We start from the raw sequence: 15,465 nt of genomic DNA on the forward strand, positions 1-15,465 counted from the left end.
GAGACAGTAATGAGTAGAAATTGAAATCACCCAGCAACTCTCCTTTTCAGCCAGCAAAGCAACAGTCACGAGCTGGAAACAGGAGCCTGCATTGTTAAGGGCTCTAATTTTACACATGAGAAGTACTGGCCATGTACAGAACTACACAAGCTGTGAAAATATTTGCTTCATGTCTTGGTCTCAGTGTTTAATGAATTAAAGTAGGTATCTATCATTATGACTTAATTTTATAATTGACATACTCTGCTTGATGGTTTCATTTAATGCATCATGTGTATTTGGTGCTTGGTTTGATTGCTCCCTGATGCTCAGACCTATGCTTTCATCAATATATTCCATTTGTCCTCGTCTTGATGACTTAGTTGAATGTCTTCCTCTAGGTGTAGCTGCATCTCAGGACCAGGACTTTGGGACTGCCAATCTCCACTTGGAAGTCTCAGATGTTGTCTCTGTCCTGGTCTATGTTGGAGTAGCCAAAGGCAATGGAGTCCTTTCCAAAACTGGTAAAAAACAACAACAACAACAACAAAAACTGTATCTTAAAATTATCGAACGCTTCTGTTTAATCAAAACAACAAACATATGTAGGGTACGATGGTTTATATTTCATTTTAAATAAATAGTTGAATAAAATAGGGTAGAATTTTGGTTCAAGACCTTTGTTAACACCATGAAGTTGTCTGACTTGTCTAGTATTGTGACATGAAAGATAAGTTAAAACAGAAATTAGCTGAAAAACTGTTGATTCATTGAAGACTCTGGGGACCCAATCATTGGTAGGGTTATCAGTAAGAGGTCAAATATCACCCAACATTCTTCTTGCTCTGTACTACTCTTACATGGCCAGTTAAAACTAGTATGTTGGTATGACTACAGAACAGATCAGTGGTGACATTTAAAATGATGTTAGATTCAGGCAGATAATCAAATCTCCCTACCTTGGTGAGGGGGCAGCCTATGAAAATGGAGAAAAAGTGTTGTCAAAAAGAATCAAATGAAAGATACAGTGAGTGCCTCATATTTTCATAGAAGTGACCATACCTTCAAATCATACAGTCACGCCCTCAGCAAATTGGTTCACATTAAGTTCACTAAGCTCATTGCAGCCAGATAAACTGCTTTGCATTTCACATTAGATGGTGTTAGTGTACATGGCAACATTCCCACTCTGCCAGGATGTTGCATTGTATATGCTCTACCAGGAGAGCTGGCTACTTTGGTTAGTCCTTTGCTAATGCCGATGGATAAACATTTTATTTGTGCAACACCTATAGATTTCCCAAATGACAAAGTAGAAAAAAACAACAAAGTAGCTGATAGCAGAGCAGTACTGTAGTTTTAATATAATCATGAAAATAAACAATACTTACCTCTTACTTTCATGTGTGTGTTTGTGTGTGTAGGAGTCTTAAAGCGCCTGGAAGAGGAGGATCTTGATGAGGGGGTAAGGAGGAGGCTTAAGGATTCTAGTGAGACACCAGGGGCTCTGTGGCACATCTACCTCAACAGAGACATGGACAAAGTCCGAGAGTTCCTGCACAAGGTCAGCTCTTAGAGAGATATGATGACAGTAACATCTTCAAATGACAAAGAATTTCACCACATCATTTTGACCCTCAAATAACCACTGCTCCTCTGGGTCACCTTTTCCTTTCTAACCACCACCTCAGCTCTGTAAGGAGCAGGGATTGGACATGTCATTGGAGCAAGACCCAATCAGAGAGCAGGGCTGGTACCTGAGCAGGAAGCAGCGGCAGCGGTTACTGGATGAGCATGGTGTTCAGGGCTGGACCGTTGTACAATTCCTTGGAGACTCTGTACTTATTCCTGCAGGGGCTATGCACCAGGTATATACATGCACACACACACACACACACACACACACACACACACACACACACACACACACACACACACACACACATACACACACTTACTCATTTGCTCACTATTATTGTGGTTGTGGTTTTCAGTGTTTCCCCCCCCCCCCCCCCGTTATTACAGTTTTGAGGTGTTTCCTGTATCTTATCAATCCGATTTACATACAAGGACATAATTAAGGTTTGGCCATATCAGTTTTTGACGCTCTGACACCACATTTGCTGTGGTGCGTGCTGTACGGGATGATAGCTGACTACAAATCGTGCTGTAGGGCTTGGAGAAAGCCATTAATTCTACAGTTTACAGTTTTATACCACACGGTAGCTGCAGTGCATTTCGCCTATGACTTTACTTACAAGAATAAAAATGCGATCGATATTCCAGTTTATTTTTTCAACACTATGTAAAAATGAAATAGCAATCATTGCAATTTGGCCTGAAATTGTGCCAAATTGTAGCTAAGTAGTAGTTAAAATTCTTTAGGGACCAGCTGCTCCCTTAGGTTGTGAAGAGTTACATGACAGCAACGCAAAACTATGACTGTCTCTAAATAGCAAGTCCTTTCTTATAGGTTATTATTTTGATCAATTACACAGCTAAGATGCATCTAACAACTTAACCCTTGTGACATTGGTGCTCAACAAACAATCTTAATGTGTTATTTTATCTATATGCACATTGCTTCGGATTAAACTTTCTCATAACACTATAGATTCTTTAGATCAGTCCTAATTGTTGTAGTTGGTTTTTCCTTTCTTTTTTTCTTTTTTTAATCATCAGTCTCTTCATCCACATGACCTGACCCTGGTAATTATCAGTGAAGTATCCTCATGTCCTCTGTGCACATTGTCTGTCAGGTCCAGAACCTCCACAGCTGTGTTCAAGTCATCAATGACTTTGTGTCTCCGGAGCATGTGGCCAACTCCTTCCACCTGACCCAGGAGCTCAGACCTAGCAAGGAGGAGGTCAACTACGAAGATAAATTACAGGTGATCTAGCTGAAGGATGAAGCTTTGTCCTCATATTCTTTGTAGGATGGACTTGATGTTTATCAGTCATCATCCATCAGCATTGATGATGTTCATCTTTTCTATCAAAGACCTTTCAGAAGCTTTGTAAAATTACATGTATGCATATTCATAAATGTGAAATAACCAGTAGGGGACTCTGTCCCCTGTAATCAACAAGTGGAAGAATAATAATAATAATGATAATAATTCTACAATTCTACAATTTCATTTAGCAGACGCTTTTGTCCAAAGCGACGTACAACACAAGCAAGAATTTAGACCTAATTAAGGAAAAGTCTATAGGAAGCACAAAAGTGCTTCAGTTGTGATTCGGTCACAGGTACTGCCATCTAGTGGCAGAAGAAGTGTCGCCCCCCTCCCTTTTTTTTTTTTTTTTATATAACAGACATACAACATCACACAACCCAGTTAGTGCTACATAATCACTAAGTGCTGGGTCTTGGACCCTCTGACTTATTGTACCCCAAAGAGGAGAAGAGTCAGGTTCAGTGCCTCGGTGCTCTCTGAACAATTGAGTCTTCAATTGTCTCTTAAAAGTAGAAAGGGACTCAGCAGAACGCACAGAGTTTGGTAGTTGGTTCCACCATTTGGGAACAACAGAAGAGATAATAATAATAATAATAATAATAATAAAGGTACCTTTATTACAGTCATCTGTATTTGTTAGGTCTGCACAGTTACTCAAAATTGAATTGAAATGACTTACTGCAGTATTTGAATTTTGGAAAGACAGTATTTTTGTGTAAGAATACCAATTCAAATTAAATATTGTGGCAATGCAGAGATGTCCTGACTACACATCACACGCAAAGAAATCCCCTCTGTTTGATACACCTCCTCACTAAAATCACACCATTAATGAAATGAGAATGAAGTAAAGAGTCATCATTCCTGCTGTCCCAAATCTTATTGCAAATGCAGTATGGGAAAAAAAAAGAAGAAGAAAGTAAGTAGATCATTTTCCAAAATCAACAAAAATATTTGTTTTTTTTATTATTTTTTCATAGATTTTGAAACATCATCTACTTGTGATTATTTTTGGCCCATATTGCATTTGGGATACGATTTGCGATATTAGCAAGAAAAATCAAAGGTATGTGTCCCACAAATATGTTCAAATCTGTATTAGAGAGCACTTCACTTGTGTGTGGTATAGCAGCAGGATGATTGCTCAGCTGAATCTTGGGCTGGTCACGGTGAAAGGACAGCCTCAAATGTGCAGTTTTATTACACCGCAGGAAGCCTCAGATGTCACAAGGAAGTGTGCACTTGATATGCTGACTAAGGGATAGGCTGATGAACTGAATGTTCTTTGACAACCATGAGCTGTCTCCAATATCATTGTTTGTATTTTATTTCTTTTCATTGAAATTTGACTCGTGTGAAATTACCAAATGAAATTAAAACACGAACAAACGTGACAGCAATGCAAAATTCTGACGACCTCTAAAAGCAAGTCCTTTCTCACAGGTTATTAATTTGATCAATTACACAGCTGCACATCATTTTTTTCAACTGATAATCTACCACCCTCTCCTGCATGTCCACTACCAAGGTGCATGGAGAGAACAGAGAGAAGTGTGAAGATGAGGAGTATTAATTTGTGCCAATGTTACAGGATAATTCTAGTATTTATGTGTGGAGCTTGTATGTTTTTGGCCCTGTGACCCAGCTGCAGCTACCTACTCATGTCTGATATTGATCTTTATGGTTCATGTCGTTAACTTCATGTGGTAGTCATGTTGGATTTTTGCAGTCTTAACTATCTCTTAAATGCCTTGATGGATTTGCTACATATTTAGTCAGTTGTTTGTCAAGATAGGGCATTTATTTGAGAAATGCACAATTCTCAGATACTAGGTTTCCGTAGAAACTGTTTGGAAAGGGTAGACACAAGAAGTAAAGAAATTATCTGTGTATCGCCTTCTGTCACAGGCTCAATTCAGCCAGTCAGACTAACAAAGTGATGTGGAAACAGAAGCCTGCTGGTAGAAGAAGAACATCTTTTTAAGGGAGTCGTGCATTCAGTGGTGTTCTGTGCTCTTCTTTCAAAGAATTCTCTGGAGCTGTAATATAGTTGCTGTGGCATTATCTTGGCTAACCTCCTCAGTAGGCTTCATTTTTGTTTGAAATGTACAGTGTGCTTTTGTCACTCCTAAAACACTCCCCTGTCTCCTCAAAGGCACTGATTGGCCACGTCCCCTTTGAGAGGTGGTGACACAAGCTTTAATTCTAGTAAAATGCAATTGAATGTAATCTCATGATCTTGTGAATCCAGCTGCCTTGGAAGGTGACATCTTTGTTCAAACTCATATTAAAAAGAAAAGGTTAACCAAGGTTGGCATAAATGAGGTCATGTGTGAATCATATGACGAGCTGATCAATTGCTGTAACCATCGAAATGCTCCTCAACTTAATTTCACAACAAAACATTTCATTCATGCAGTTTGCTTGTAAGTGTTTGTCAATTACAATAATATAAGAAATCAATCTCCTCCTAAGGTGAAGAACATTCTCTACCACTGTGTGAAGGAGGCTGTGAGCTCCCTGAAGAGGGGTGGTGAGGAAGAGGAGGAAGACAACTTGTGATTGCCCCTGCACCTCATCCTTATTTCCAGAGAGCGACTCAATTCTCATCAGCACATAGCCCTTGCCACACCCCCGTCCTTTCGAGGACTGTCACTGTGGGAGACAGTCGCGGTGAAGCTGGTCGTGACCTGGGTAACCTCATGATGTGGACTGATTGCATTGAAGCGGCCAGCGAAAGGCGCAGCCACCTTCATCATTACCCCAAACCTTCAGTGCCAAGAGGAGATTAAACCCAAGGCGAGGAGGGCGCTGTCGGAGAGGAAATCTCCTCTGTTTCCATCCATGCACAGGGAAGACAGAGGAATTCTGGGAAAGTGAGAGAAGTGTGTTGGTTGGATGTTTTATGAAAGCCACTAACTGATCTATTTAGTGTGACTGACAAGTTGAAGTGCACAGGTTGGATGCTGGAGCTCCTGCTGCTCTTGGACTATCATCTGCTGTGGATTTAACAATCCCACAGGTTTGATCCCTGTCTGTAGCATCAGCCCACACAGGTGCGAGACTCTGAGAACAGCATCACCAGCAGCATCAGAATCAAAACTTGTCTTCTCTGATGTTAAAAAAAATCCAGAAAAAATGTTGAGGGGGAAACCTAAATCTCAGATGTTTCAGTCAGCAGATGGTGAGCACTGCTGCACCCTCATTTGTTCCTTCTGTAATTTGTCTGTTCTTGTCCTTCTTTTCTACAGTGGTTCTGTCTCTTGCTGTTTTGTTCTTCCTTTTCATGCATTTTACTTTTTCTGTGAAGTTGTATTTATTTTTATAGTTCTATGATAATGTGATGTACTTGAGACAAAAAAGCATTCATGTAAATGTGACTTGTACAGTTTTTGTTCTTTTTCTTTTTTTTAGCTATGTGATTTTCAGTTGTAATACGGCTCTACTGTGATGGAGGACACACACACACACACAAACACACAGACACACATGCTAATGCCTGTAACTTTGGGAAATGTTCAGCTCTACAGTCCTCATGCCATAAATACATTTTTTGAAGAACTGCCAAACTATTGTAAAGACTATGTAAAGATGTATTATGTAAAGAAAATGGCTTATACACTTCAGCATTTTATGGAAAAAGTATTCACTGTAAAATTGAGACATTTACAAAAAGTTGTAATTTATTTAAGAGGAGAATTAATTGTCTTGTTTTTGTTAAGATTTACTATGGTGAGCTTTTGAAGTTAAAGATGAAATAATGAAAAACCTAACTATCATGTGTAAATATATACATATTATATATATATATATATATAAATATATGTATACATTCACTGAGGTATTTTTATAAAACATGGCTTGCTTCAATTTCAAATTTAAAATGCAAGTGTTACATGCTTTGTACATTGAAGTTCAAAGGGTTTTACATTTTCCATTAAAATGGATTTATCAAACGCTTGACGTTGCACTGTTTTTGGTCTGACTTGAATCCAAGTGGGTCCCAGAGTAGAAAGGGAGACATTTCATTTAGTATCTTACATGGAAAAAGAGAAACTTGAGGTTGACAAACATCCATAGAGCATTCTGAATTTATGTAAATCCATCACTGTCACAAAGTCCTTTTTTCTAAACAAACGAGTGATGAGAAGAATCATCACAGTCATGAAATGGGCCATTGTGGCGAAGCCCATCAAACCAGCCGACACCTCTCAACAAGATCGTGTGAATGTCTACCAGTGAAATGGAGAGGAGGTAGAGTGGCTGTTTTGTAACCGAGGGGTCGCTGGTTTGATCCTCGCTTCCCCCGGTGATCATGTCAAAGTACCCTTGAGCAACATACTGAACCCTTAATTACTCCTGATGGACTGGCCAGGGTGTACCCCGCTTCTTTCCCAATACCCCCCCCCTCCCCGACCCTTAACGGATAAGCAGAATGGATGAATGCATGGAAATGGAGAGGATCTGCAAACTCAAATCTAAATGTACTGTGGGAACATTGCCACTCGGTGGCAGTCTTATTCTGTCTTTGCCCAGTTCTCTGACATTGAAAATGAATTAAACCACTTTCTGCAATCTGCAACATTGAGCATCAGCTCTAGAACGACCTGTCATCATCACGTGCCACTCTAAAATTCAGTTGAAACTGCTCTTACATGAAGTTCTAAGATGTGGCCAGCAGAGGGCGCTACAGAATAATCCAGAAATCCTCAACTGAAAGATGAGGGTTCCATGTGAAACTGTGCAGTGTTGGTTTTGATTATTTTCAGGCAGTGTGTTTAGTGGCTTTGAAACAAACTAACAGTTAGCAGGAGATGAATGACTTTTCTCAAGCTTGATGTAGAGAAACTAGTCCTCTAAGTTTTTAATGCTCCTGACACATTTCAACACAAAATTAGACTTGATATTTTGAGGGTCAGATCGGTGACGACAGATCTGACATGTTTTTAAATGCTTGATGAAAGCAGCTGAACGCAGCTTCAACAAAAAATCTCTAAATATAAGGTACACTGTTTAGCAAAATCACATCAGCCGAGGGTCTGCAGCTGCCTGAGTAGTAGAAATAGTTTGAAAATTATTGCATTGATATAATAATTGTTGCTCATTGATGGGATGCAGTGCCTAGACCACCCAGCCCAGTGCTAACAATATAGATGTGTAGATGTTGCCTAGGCCACAGGAATGACAGTTTGTATTTTTTGAACAACTAATGTAGTTGCTGTGATGGATAGAGTGTTGGCCCATTCACAGTAAAATTATTATCAAAAGTAGCCATTTAATCACAATAATAAGACCCCCTGAACGGTTGACGATGTGTTGGAATAACCTTGCCTGCTATCATGACATGGTTGACACAGTTTGCCAACACTTGTTAGCGTGCACCACCATTACCCATAATCCTCCAAGACTTTGAGCTGCAACTGCAAAACCAGGAAGGGAAAAGACACAGTAGAATGGCATAGGAAGTATGTTATAATTATTGAAAGTCTGATTTAATAGTCACTGTAATTTTGGAATGAGTTTCTGGTTAAATGCCTTAAATAAAATCTGAAAGGTCACACTGAGTTCAGATATTTTAGTGTTTTGTTCTATAAACAGAAGAATGCGTTGCACTGTCCATTTGAGATGGATGCATCAGAGAGAGGCAGACCAAGGAAAGGTAACAAAAAGATTCCTTCACAAACTTGCAGGCTGCATGGTGGTGCAGTGGTCAGCACTGTGGCCTCACAGCAAGAAGGTTCCAGGTTTGAGTCCTGGCTCCATCACAGGATCTTTCTATGTGAGTCTGCATGTTCTCCCTGTTCCTGCTGGGTTCTCTCTGGTACTCCAGCTTCCTCCACAGTCCAAAGACATCAATTGGGGACGAGGCTGATTGATACTCTAAATTGACTGTAGGTGTGACTGTGAGTGTGAATGGTTGTTTGTCTCTATGTTGGCCCTGCGATGGACTGGTGACCTGTCCAGGGTGAACCCCGCCTCTCGCCCATAGCTGCGGGGATAGGCTCCAGCCCCTTAACAGCGACCCTTAATAGGAATAAGCAGAAGACAATGGATGGATGTCTAACTTGCATTCGTATCTTTATTGGCAATATTTCTGTGCTAAACCTTCAGGAGGCAAATAGTTTATGTGAATTGAGAAGTTGCTTTAAACTTTTAAGTTCATGTTTCAGTCTGTCTGACGCTCTTTAGGTGCATTCTTGATGAAGTTCATAATTTGGTGGAATTTCTATGAAGAACAAGTATTGAATAACATCACATGTATAGCATGGTTTCACCCACTCAGATCCTCGTTGACCATGATTCTAAACCAGGCATAAATCAAGGAGGGTCCGTGTGTGTGTTCATTTTTTTTCCTCTGAAATTTCCTCTCAAGCTCCAATACTGTAAATGGGTACATTTTCTGAGTGTCTTTCTGCCTTGACAGCAGTCATGTACATAAAGATATCAAAGGGATTTTATTTCTTATCTTTGGTTTGTGGCTGTTTGCCACAAAACGCAGACAATTGGCCTTCCAAACAAGGCCTTATAAAGCAAGGCAGCGGACTGCAGAGGAAAAAACAGTGTGGGAGCTCATTTTATTGTCTGAAGGAACGACTCCCTAGAAACACAAAATGGTAAATTTGTAGTCTTGTGCCTCTCCTGTCTCCTAGCTACTGCAAGGCAGCTATCATTATGATATAATGTATGTTTATACATTTGTATGTTGCTCTTGTTATTGTAATATTGTTTATGTGTTCTTTTCTGACAGTTTTATCCAAAGCGACGCACCATATAGTTAATATGGACCAGGTAGCTTAGCAGCTGTGTAGACTTGCCTAAACACTGTTTAAAATGAACATGATAAATATCAGGATCATTTAAATAAAATGTAGGCCTAATTGTTTTTCAGATCATGCAGTTTGGGCCTTGAGCAGAGTTACTGAGTGGTGGGATGTGGTCGTTCCTGGCTTCAGTCCTGTCCAGTAGTCAAAACATTTCGGACTGTCAGAAGCAACATTCAACTATCTTTGCAACAAAGTCCATCCACTGATGGATAAACAAGACACAACGTTTCGCGAGTGCGTTCCTTCTGATGAAGAGAGAGGCCATAGCGTTATGGAAACTGGCAACTGGTGCCGAATACAGGAGTGTGGGTCATGTGTTTGGTGCCAGTATTACAACTGTGTGCCTGTGTGTCTGAATTCGTTATTGCTGCAGATCTGTTGGTGCCTGAACTGATTCATCTACTGGACCAGGGGAAGTTTTTAGAGATGGCTGGCGACATTGAGACTTGATTGGGACTCCCATAGTATGTTGGTGACATTGATGAGTCCCATATACCCATCTTGGCACTACCAGACTACCATTGAGATTTTTTTTTCTACCACAAGGGCTGGCACGCCATAATAATCCAAGGTGTAGCAGACGGGAAAGGGATTTTCCAGAATTTCTTTGCTGGGCTGCCAGGGAGCTTGCATGATGCTCGTGCTTTAAGATTGTCACCAGTGTGGGAATTAGTCAACTATGGTAAACTCTTTGCTGCTCACATAAGAGACATCTGTGGTATGAATGTTGGATATTGCATCCTGGGAGACTCGGCCTGTCCCCTTCAGAACTGGCTTTTAAAACCTTTCTCAGACAACAACAGAGGGTTTGTAGAGCGTGTGTAGTAGTTGAGAATAGTTTTGGCAGATTGAAAGAGAGATGGCGCTGCCTTTTGAAGGATTATGACTGTGATGTCAGCTTAGTGAAACCAATGTGGAAGCAACAAGAACAGAGCCTGCTGCAGCAGTGTCACAGAGTGTGGAGGACGAGGGCAGGGACATGAGAGCGGCTTTTTGACACACTATTTTAATAGAACAAGATAGCCTGGACACTAAACATAACTTTTGTGTGTCCTCCTAATATGTGCAATAGTTACGGCCCCCTATCCCCTCTTCATGTCTGTATTCTGTATTGTTCAAATAAATATTTTGTACCATTTCCCATGTTTGGCAGCACGGTGGTGCAGTGGTCAGCGCTGTCACCTCACAGCAAGAAGGTTCCTGGTTCGAGTCCCCGCTCAGGCACGGGATCTTTCTGTGTGGAGTCTCCATGTTCTCCCTGTGGCTGCGACCCTTAACAGGAATAAGCTGATTGATGTGTTATCACACTGGCTAGTGTTAATTTTACAGGTAAATCCAGACACTTAAATGCTTAGAATAAATATTAAATGATAGTTAAACTCATTGAAACTATTTTAAGTTATAAAAAAAATACTTTATTAAGAATAAATAAAATAAAAATCAATAAATCTGACATCAACTGGAAAGATAATTGGACGGTGGAAGTAATACTTGGAGGAACTCCACAATCCCCCCAACACATATTCCATGAAGGAAACAGAGCTGGGGGAGGACATAGGGGGGTTGTCCATTCTCTGGGGCAGAAGTCACCGAGCCAGTGAAGCAACTCCGCAGTGGCAGAGCTCCGGGGGTGGATGAGATCCGCCTTGGGTATCCAGAGGAGACGAGGCAAGATTAATTAATAAACATTTTCATAAATATGTGTCAAATTCAAAAATATCTTTATACATAGGTGTCAAAGACTAGAGTAGATCTAGTCTGGAGGCGGGTAGGCAGGGCCAGGCTGGCAACTGAATGCCTACACAAGCTGGTCCAGTGTAGCGAGGAAAGCTTGATCGAATGCTACAGTTTCTGCAATTTCTTCCTTCCTCAATGATGCTTCAAGCTCCCTCGCCTCCCTTGCATCATCCAGAGCAGCCCCTAGTTGCCCTTCACACCGTGCCCTGTTCATCTCCTGCTGCTCCACATCAGACATCTTCATCTCCCTCAGAACAGTGACTTGTTCTAGTTCCTGCTGCCTTTTCCTCTTGACTGCTGTTGATGCAGTTGGTGGCTCCACTGCTGCTGCTGTTGCTGCTGATGCTGGTGGTGTTGCTACTGCTGTTGGTGCTACTGCAGCTGGTGCCAACGGTCCATGCTCAGTCACTGCCGGACACTCCTCCAGAGTCAGAGAGTAATCTTGAATACATAGACACAAATGGGCACTGATCATTGCCAAATTCCTACTGTAACTACAATAATCCCTTTCCTAACCGTAACAAGCTAACAACAGTGCACATACATAGAGCACACTGCCCCCTTCCCCACCATCAGTGCCACCACCAGTAAATGCCCACCCACACAACACACTCCACCCCTCTCCCCTGTCATCAGAATGTCCTTGACCCTTCTCCACATTCATCACCCGTCCTGAAGCAGCCTAAACCACCACCCTTGTAATCTGTGTTGCATTTACTTAAATTGGAGGGCCAGATTCTGTCAGACACTTCCTAACTGATTGGCATCTCATGAGAGAAAACACACACACACACACACACACACACACACACACACACACACACACACACACACACACACACACAGGCAGGCTACACAGGAGATGGTGAAATGTTTTCTGGAGTAAACAGATGTTTTTTTTATGCTGAAAATAAAACTAAAACAAAAAAAACTTACTATCCTTCATCAGGGACTCCAGCAAACTTGTAGCTGAGTCAAAGCTGCCCTCCCTCCTGCTGTTACCAGGTCTACGGCCATAAATGCTGTCCATTTGGTCAACTCACCTCCAGCTCCTCCTTTTTGACCCACTCCAGCCATTGTGGTCCTTGATAGACCTGTAATCTCTTGTAATTTTTTTGGGTTTTGTTTTTCTTGACGTTGTTGAAAAGAGCTTTCATAGTTGATTGAAGTCATGAGACAAGAGACCCACCTCTCTGAAAATGTTCACTCATTCCGTGTTGCTCCATCTAGCTCTCTTTGAATCCTGTCATCTCCGATTAATGCCTCTTCAGTTGCCATGTTATATATATATATATATATATATATATATATATATATATATACATATATATATATAAACAGGTGCTACCGCTCGATGTCAAAAGGCTGAGGTATTTAATAATGCCGAGCGCCTTGAATGGGTTCAGTCAACAATGCTTACGTTACAGTGTCAGTAGCCACCACCAATTTGTAAACCTCCAATAAATACATGTCATCGTTAAGTATCAGTCCAGCATGCTTGGAACCTCAGCTAAGGTGGGACCAAGAATAGTACTAGGTACCAGGTCCCAGATTTTAGTAATGGAAAAGGAAAAAAGTGACCTGAACTGAACTGAACCGAGCTGGTACCAGTCAGTAGAAAAGGGCCATAAGGGTGGCAGCTTGAGCCTCTTCAGGTCTGTAGCCTCATCCAGCAGCAACAGCAGTCAGGGATCTGGGAAGTGGAGAATCACAAAGGCCCTGGAGAAGAAGATGAGTTCGAGACACATTTGAGTGTAGGAGGACAGAGAGGAGAGAGACGCCCAAGAGAGAAGCCCAGTGTATTCTGGGTCATGGGAGATCCCCCTGCAGTCTCTAGCAGCATATCTCAGGGCTAGCCAGCCCAAACTTTAAGCTTTATAAAAAAGCAAGTTCTTAAGTCTACTCTTAAATGTAGACAGAGTGTCTGCATTCTGGACCAAAACTGGGAGACAGTTCCACAGGAGAGGAGCCTGATAGTTCAAGGCCCTGGCTCCCATTCTACTTTCAGAGACCCTCGAAACTACAAGTAACCCTGCATCCTGGGAGCATTGGTGGATAGTAGGGAACTATGAGCTCTGTCAGATATAAAGATACCTGACTGTTGGGGGCTTTGTATGTAAGGCGAATCTTGACAGGGAGCCAATGCAGAGAAGCCAGTGCAGCAGTGATATGGTCTCTTCTACTGGTTCTCGTCATCATACAGGCAGCAAAAACCAATATTGACATTGTTTATGAGTTTGCAGTCATTTCTAAAACACTCATCACTCCAGCTTTGTTCAGCTTCATTTTTATTATACCATCTCCACACTTTTTGGTTTTTCTCTTGGAGAGAGAGAGAAAGAGAGAGAGAGAGAGAGAGAAAGAGGGAGAGAGAGAGAGAGAGAGACAGAAAGAGGGAGAGAGGTGCCTGTGCTGACATGACTAATACTGGGATCAGCTCCCATTCATACTTCCCAAAGCTTAACTGGAAACACATATTATGCTGCTCCCCATTATATAAGCTAAGCTGAAACTGTGCCTCCTGGCAGTGTGTGTGTGTGTGTGTGTGTGTGTGTGTGTGTGTGTGTGTGTGTGTGTGTGTGTGTGTGTGTGTGTGTTTGTGTGTGTGTGTGTGACAGGTTAACTGGAGTACACCGTGGCAGAAGTTCACCAGTGAGTTCAAACAGAGGTCAGTCTCTATCTCTCCTTTTTGGTGTTCATCTTTTTCACTTTCTTATTTTCTTTCTTTCTTTCTTTCTTTCTTTCTTTCTTTCTTTCTTTCTTTCTTTTTTTCTTTCTTTCTTTCTTTCTTTCTTTTTCTCTGTTTCTGTCATTCTTAACTTTTTATCTCTTTCTCTGTGTTAATGGCTTTTTGACAGGACTCCTATTGGCCTACTGCTCATTTTCAAACCACCACTCAGGTGTGTGTGTGCGTGCTTGCGTGTGCGTGCGTGCGTGTGTGTGTGTGTGTACTCTGCCAAAGTACAGCAAGAGGAAGTTTCTTCAGGGTTCAGCCTTAGGTCACTTGTAATGTAACTCCGCCCACACACGCACACACGCACACACACACAAAATACTATATTAGTATGTCACATTATTTCAATATTAAATGCATTAATGATATTCAGCTTATCTCTTCAGACTACATTTCACTTCTGTAGCGGATCATTTTTAATATTACGTGGTATTCTCTCTGACATATATGTTGTCCTGATATTTTTGTTTGGTTTTGGTGCAGTATTTAACTTGTTTTTTTCAATGTGTGATGGGGGGGGGGGGGGGGTCATTGGATTCAATATTCATTTTATTCATATATTCAATTTCAGTTAAGATGCTCTGCTTCCTCGACCTGGTGTGTGTGGAAGCTTGATTGGTTGCAGCAGTCTGTGTATAAACAGCAGCACTTCTTCAAAGTGAGACGTGGTGTCATAAATTGTGTGTGTCGACAGCGGGCAGCGTCCTGCTGCTCCTCCCTGTCTGAGCCTGAAGCAGGGTGACAAAGCAGTGACATGCAGGACAACACACATATACACCTGGACAATAGCTGAGGCCACACACACACACACACACACATACAGGGTTTCAATTTGACATAATTATGATCGTAATAAAGCAACAAATTTTAACTATAACCACAGCAAAGCATTGGGGGTGACTGGGTGAAGTTTAAGAGCAATCCTTTCCAATAGAGGGCAGTGCTGTCCAAAAGGTTGCTGGTATGATTCCAGGCCAGCAGTGTGACCAAGTAGTGCAAGCAGTGACGTGCTTTTGAGAAAAGCACTTAACTCTTTGTTGCTCTAGCAGATCAGATGCTGGTTACCCTAGTTACCAGGTTTGAATTGTGAGTGGTGGCTTACAGGTGACTGGTATGGTAACAGGTGTGACTGGACCGTTGTCACTTCAATTTCTGCGACCAACAGGCAAGCATGAAGAAGCACTTCCCCCTCTTCATTACCACAACTGAGGTGCTCCACTCAGTGGGCAAC

The 15,465-nt window shown here is 41.5% G+C and overlaps 1 protein-coding gene across 3 annotated transcripts in view; it reads left to right on the top strand.

The window, feature by feature from the left end:
- jmjd1cb (jumonji domain containing 1Cb) overlaps positions 1-6,963 on the top strand; it is a 163,763-nt gene extending 156,800 nt beyond the window's left edge. For 2 of the 3 annotated variants that reach the window (XM_086194569.1, XM_086194570.1), the window contains 5 exons: positions 381-503; positions 1,404-1,543; positions 1,671-1,847; positions 2,739-2,870; positions 5,415-6,963. In XM_086194569.1, coding sequence (XP_086050695.1) covers positions 381-503; positions 1,404-1,543; positions 1,671-1,847; positions 2,739-2,870; positions 5,415-5,501 — 659 coding nt within the window. In that variant the 3' untranslated portion in view covers positions 5,502-6,963. The remainder of the gene's footprint in view (positions 1-380; positions 504-1,403; positions 1,544-1,670; positions 1,848-2,738; positions 2,871-5,414) is intronic. The other variant, XM_086194571.1, reaches the window with a different exon arrangement.
- Positions 6,964-15,465: the final 8,502 nt, after the last annotated feature.

Source organism: Aulostomus chinensis, chromosome 23 (assembly GCF_037954235.1).
Source record: "Aulostomus chinensis isolate RoL2024-O1b breed Wild chromosome 23, RoL_Achi_v1.0, whole genome shotgun sequence".
Classification (NCBI taxonomy): Eukaryota; Metazoa; Chordata; class Actinopteri; order Syngnathiformes; family Aulostomidae; genus Aulostomus; species Aulostomus chinensis.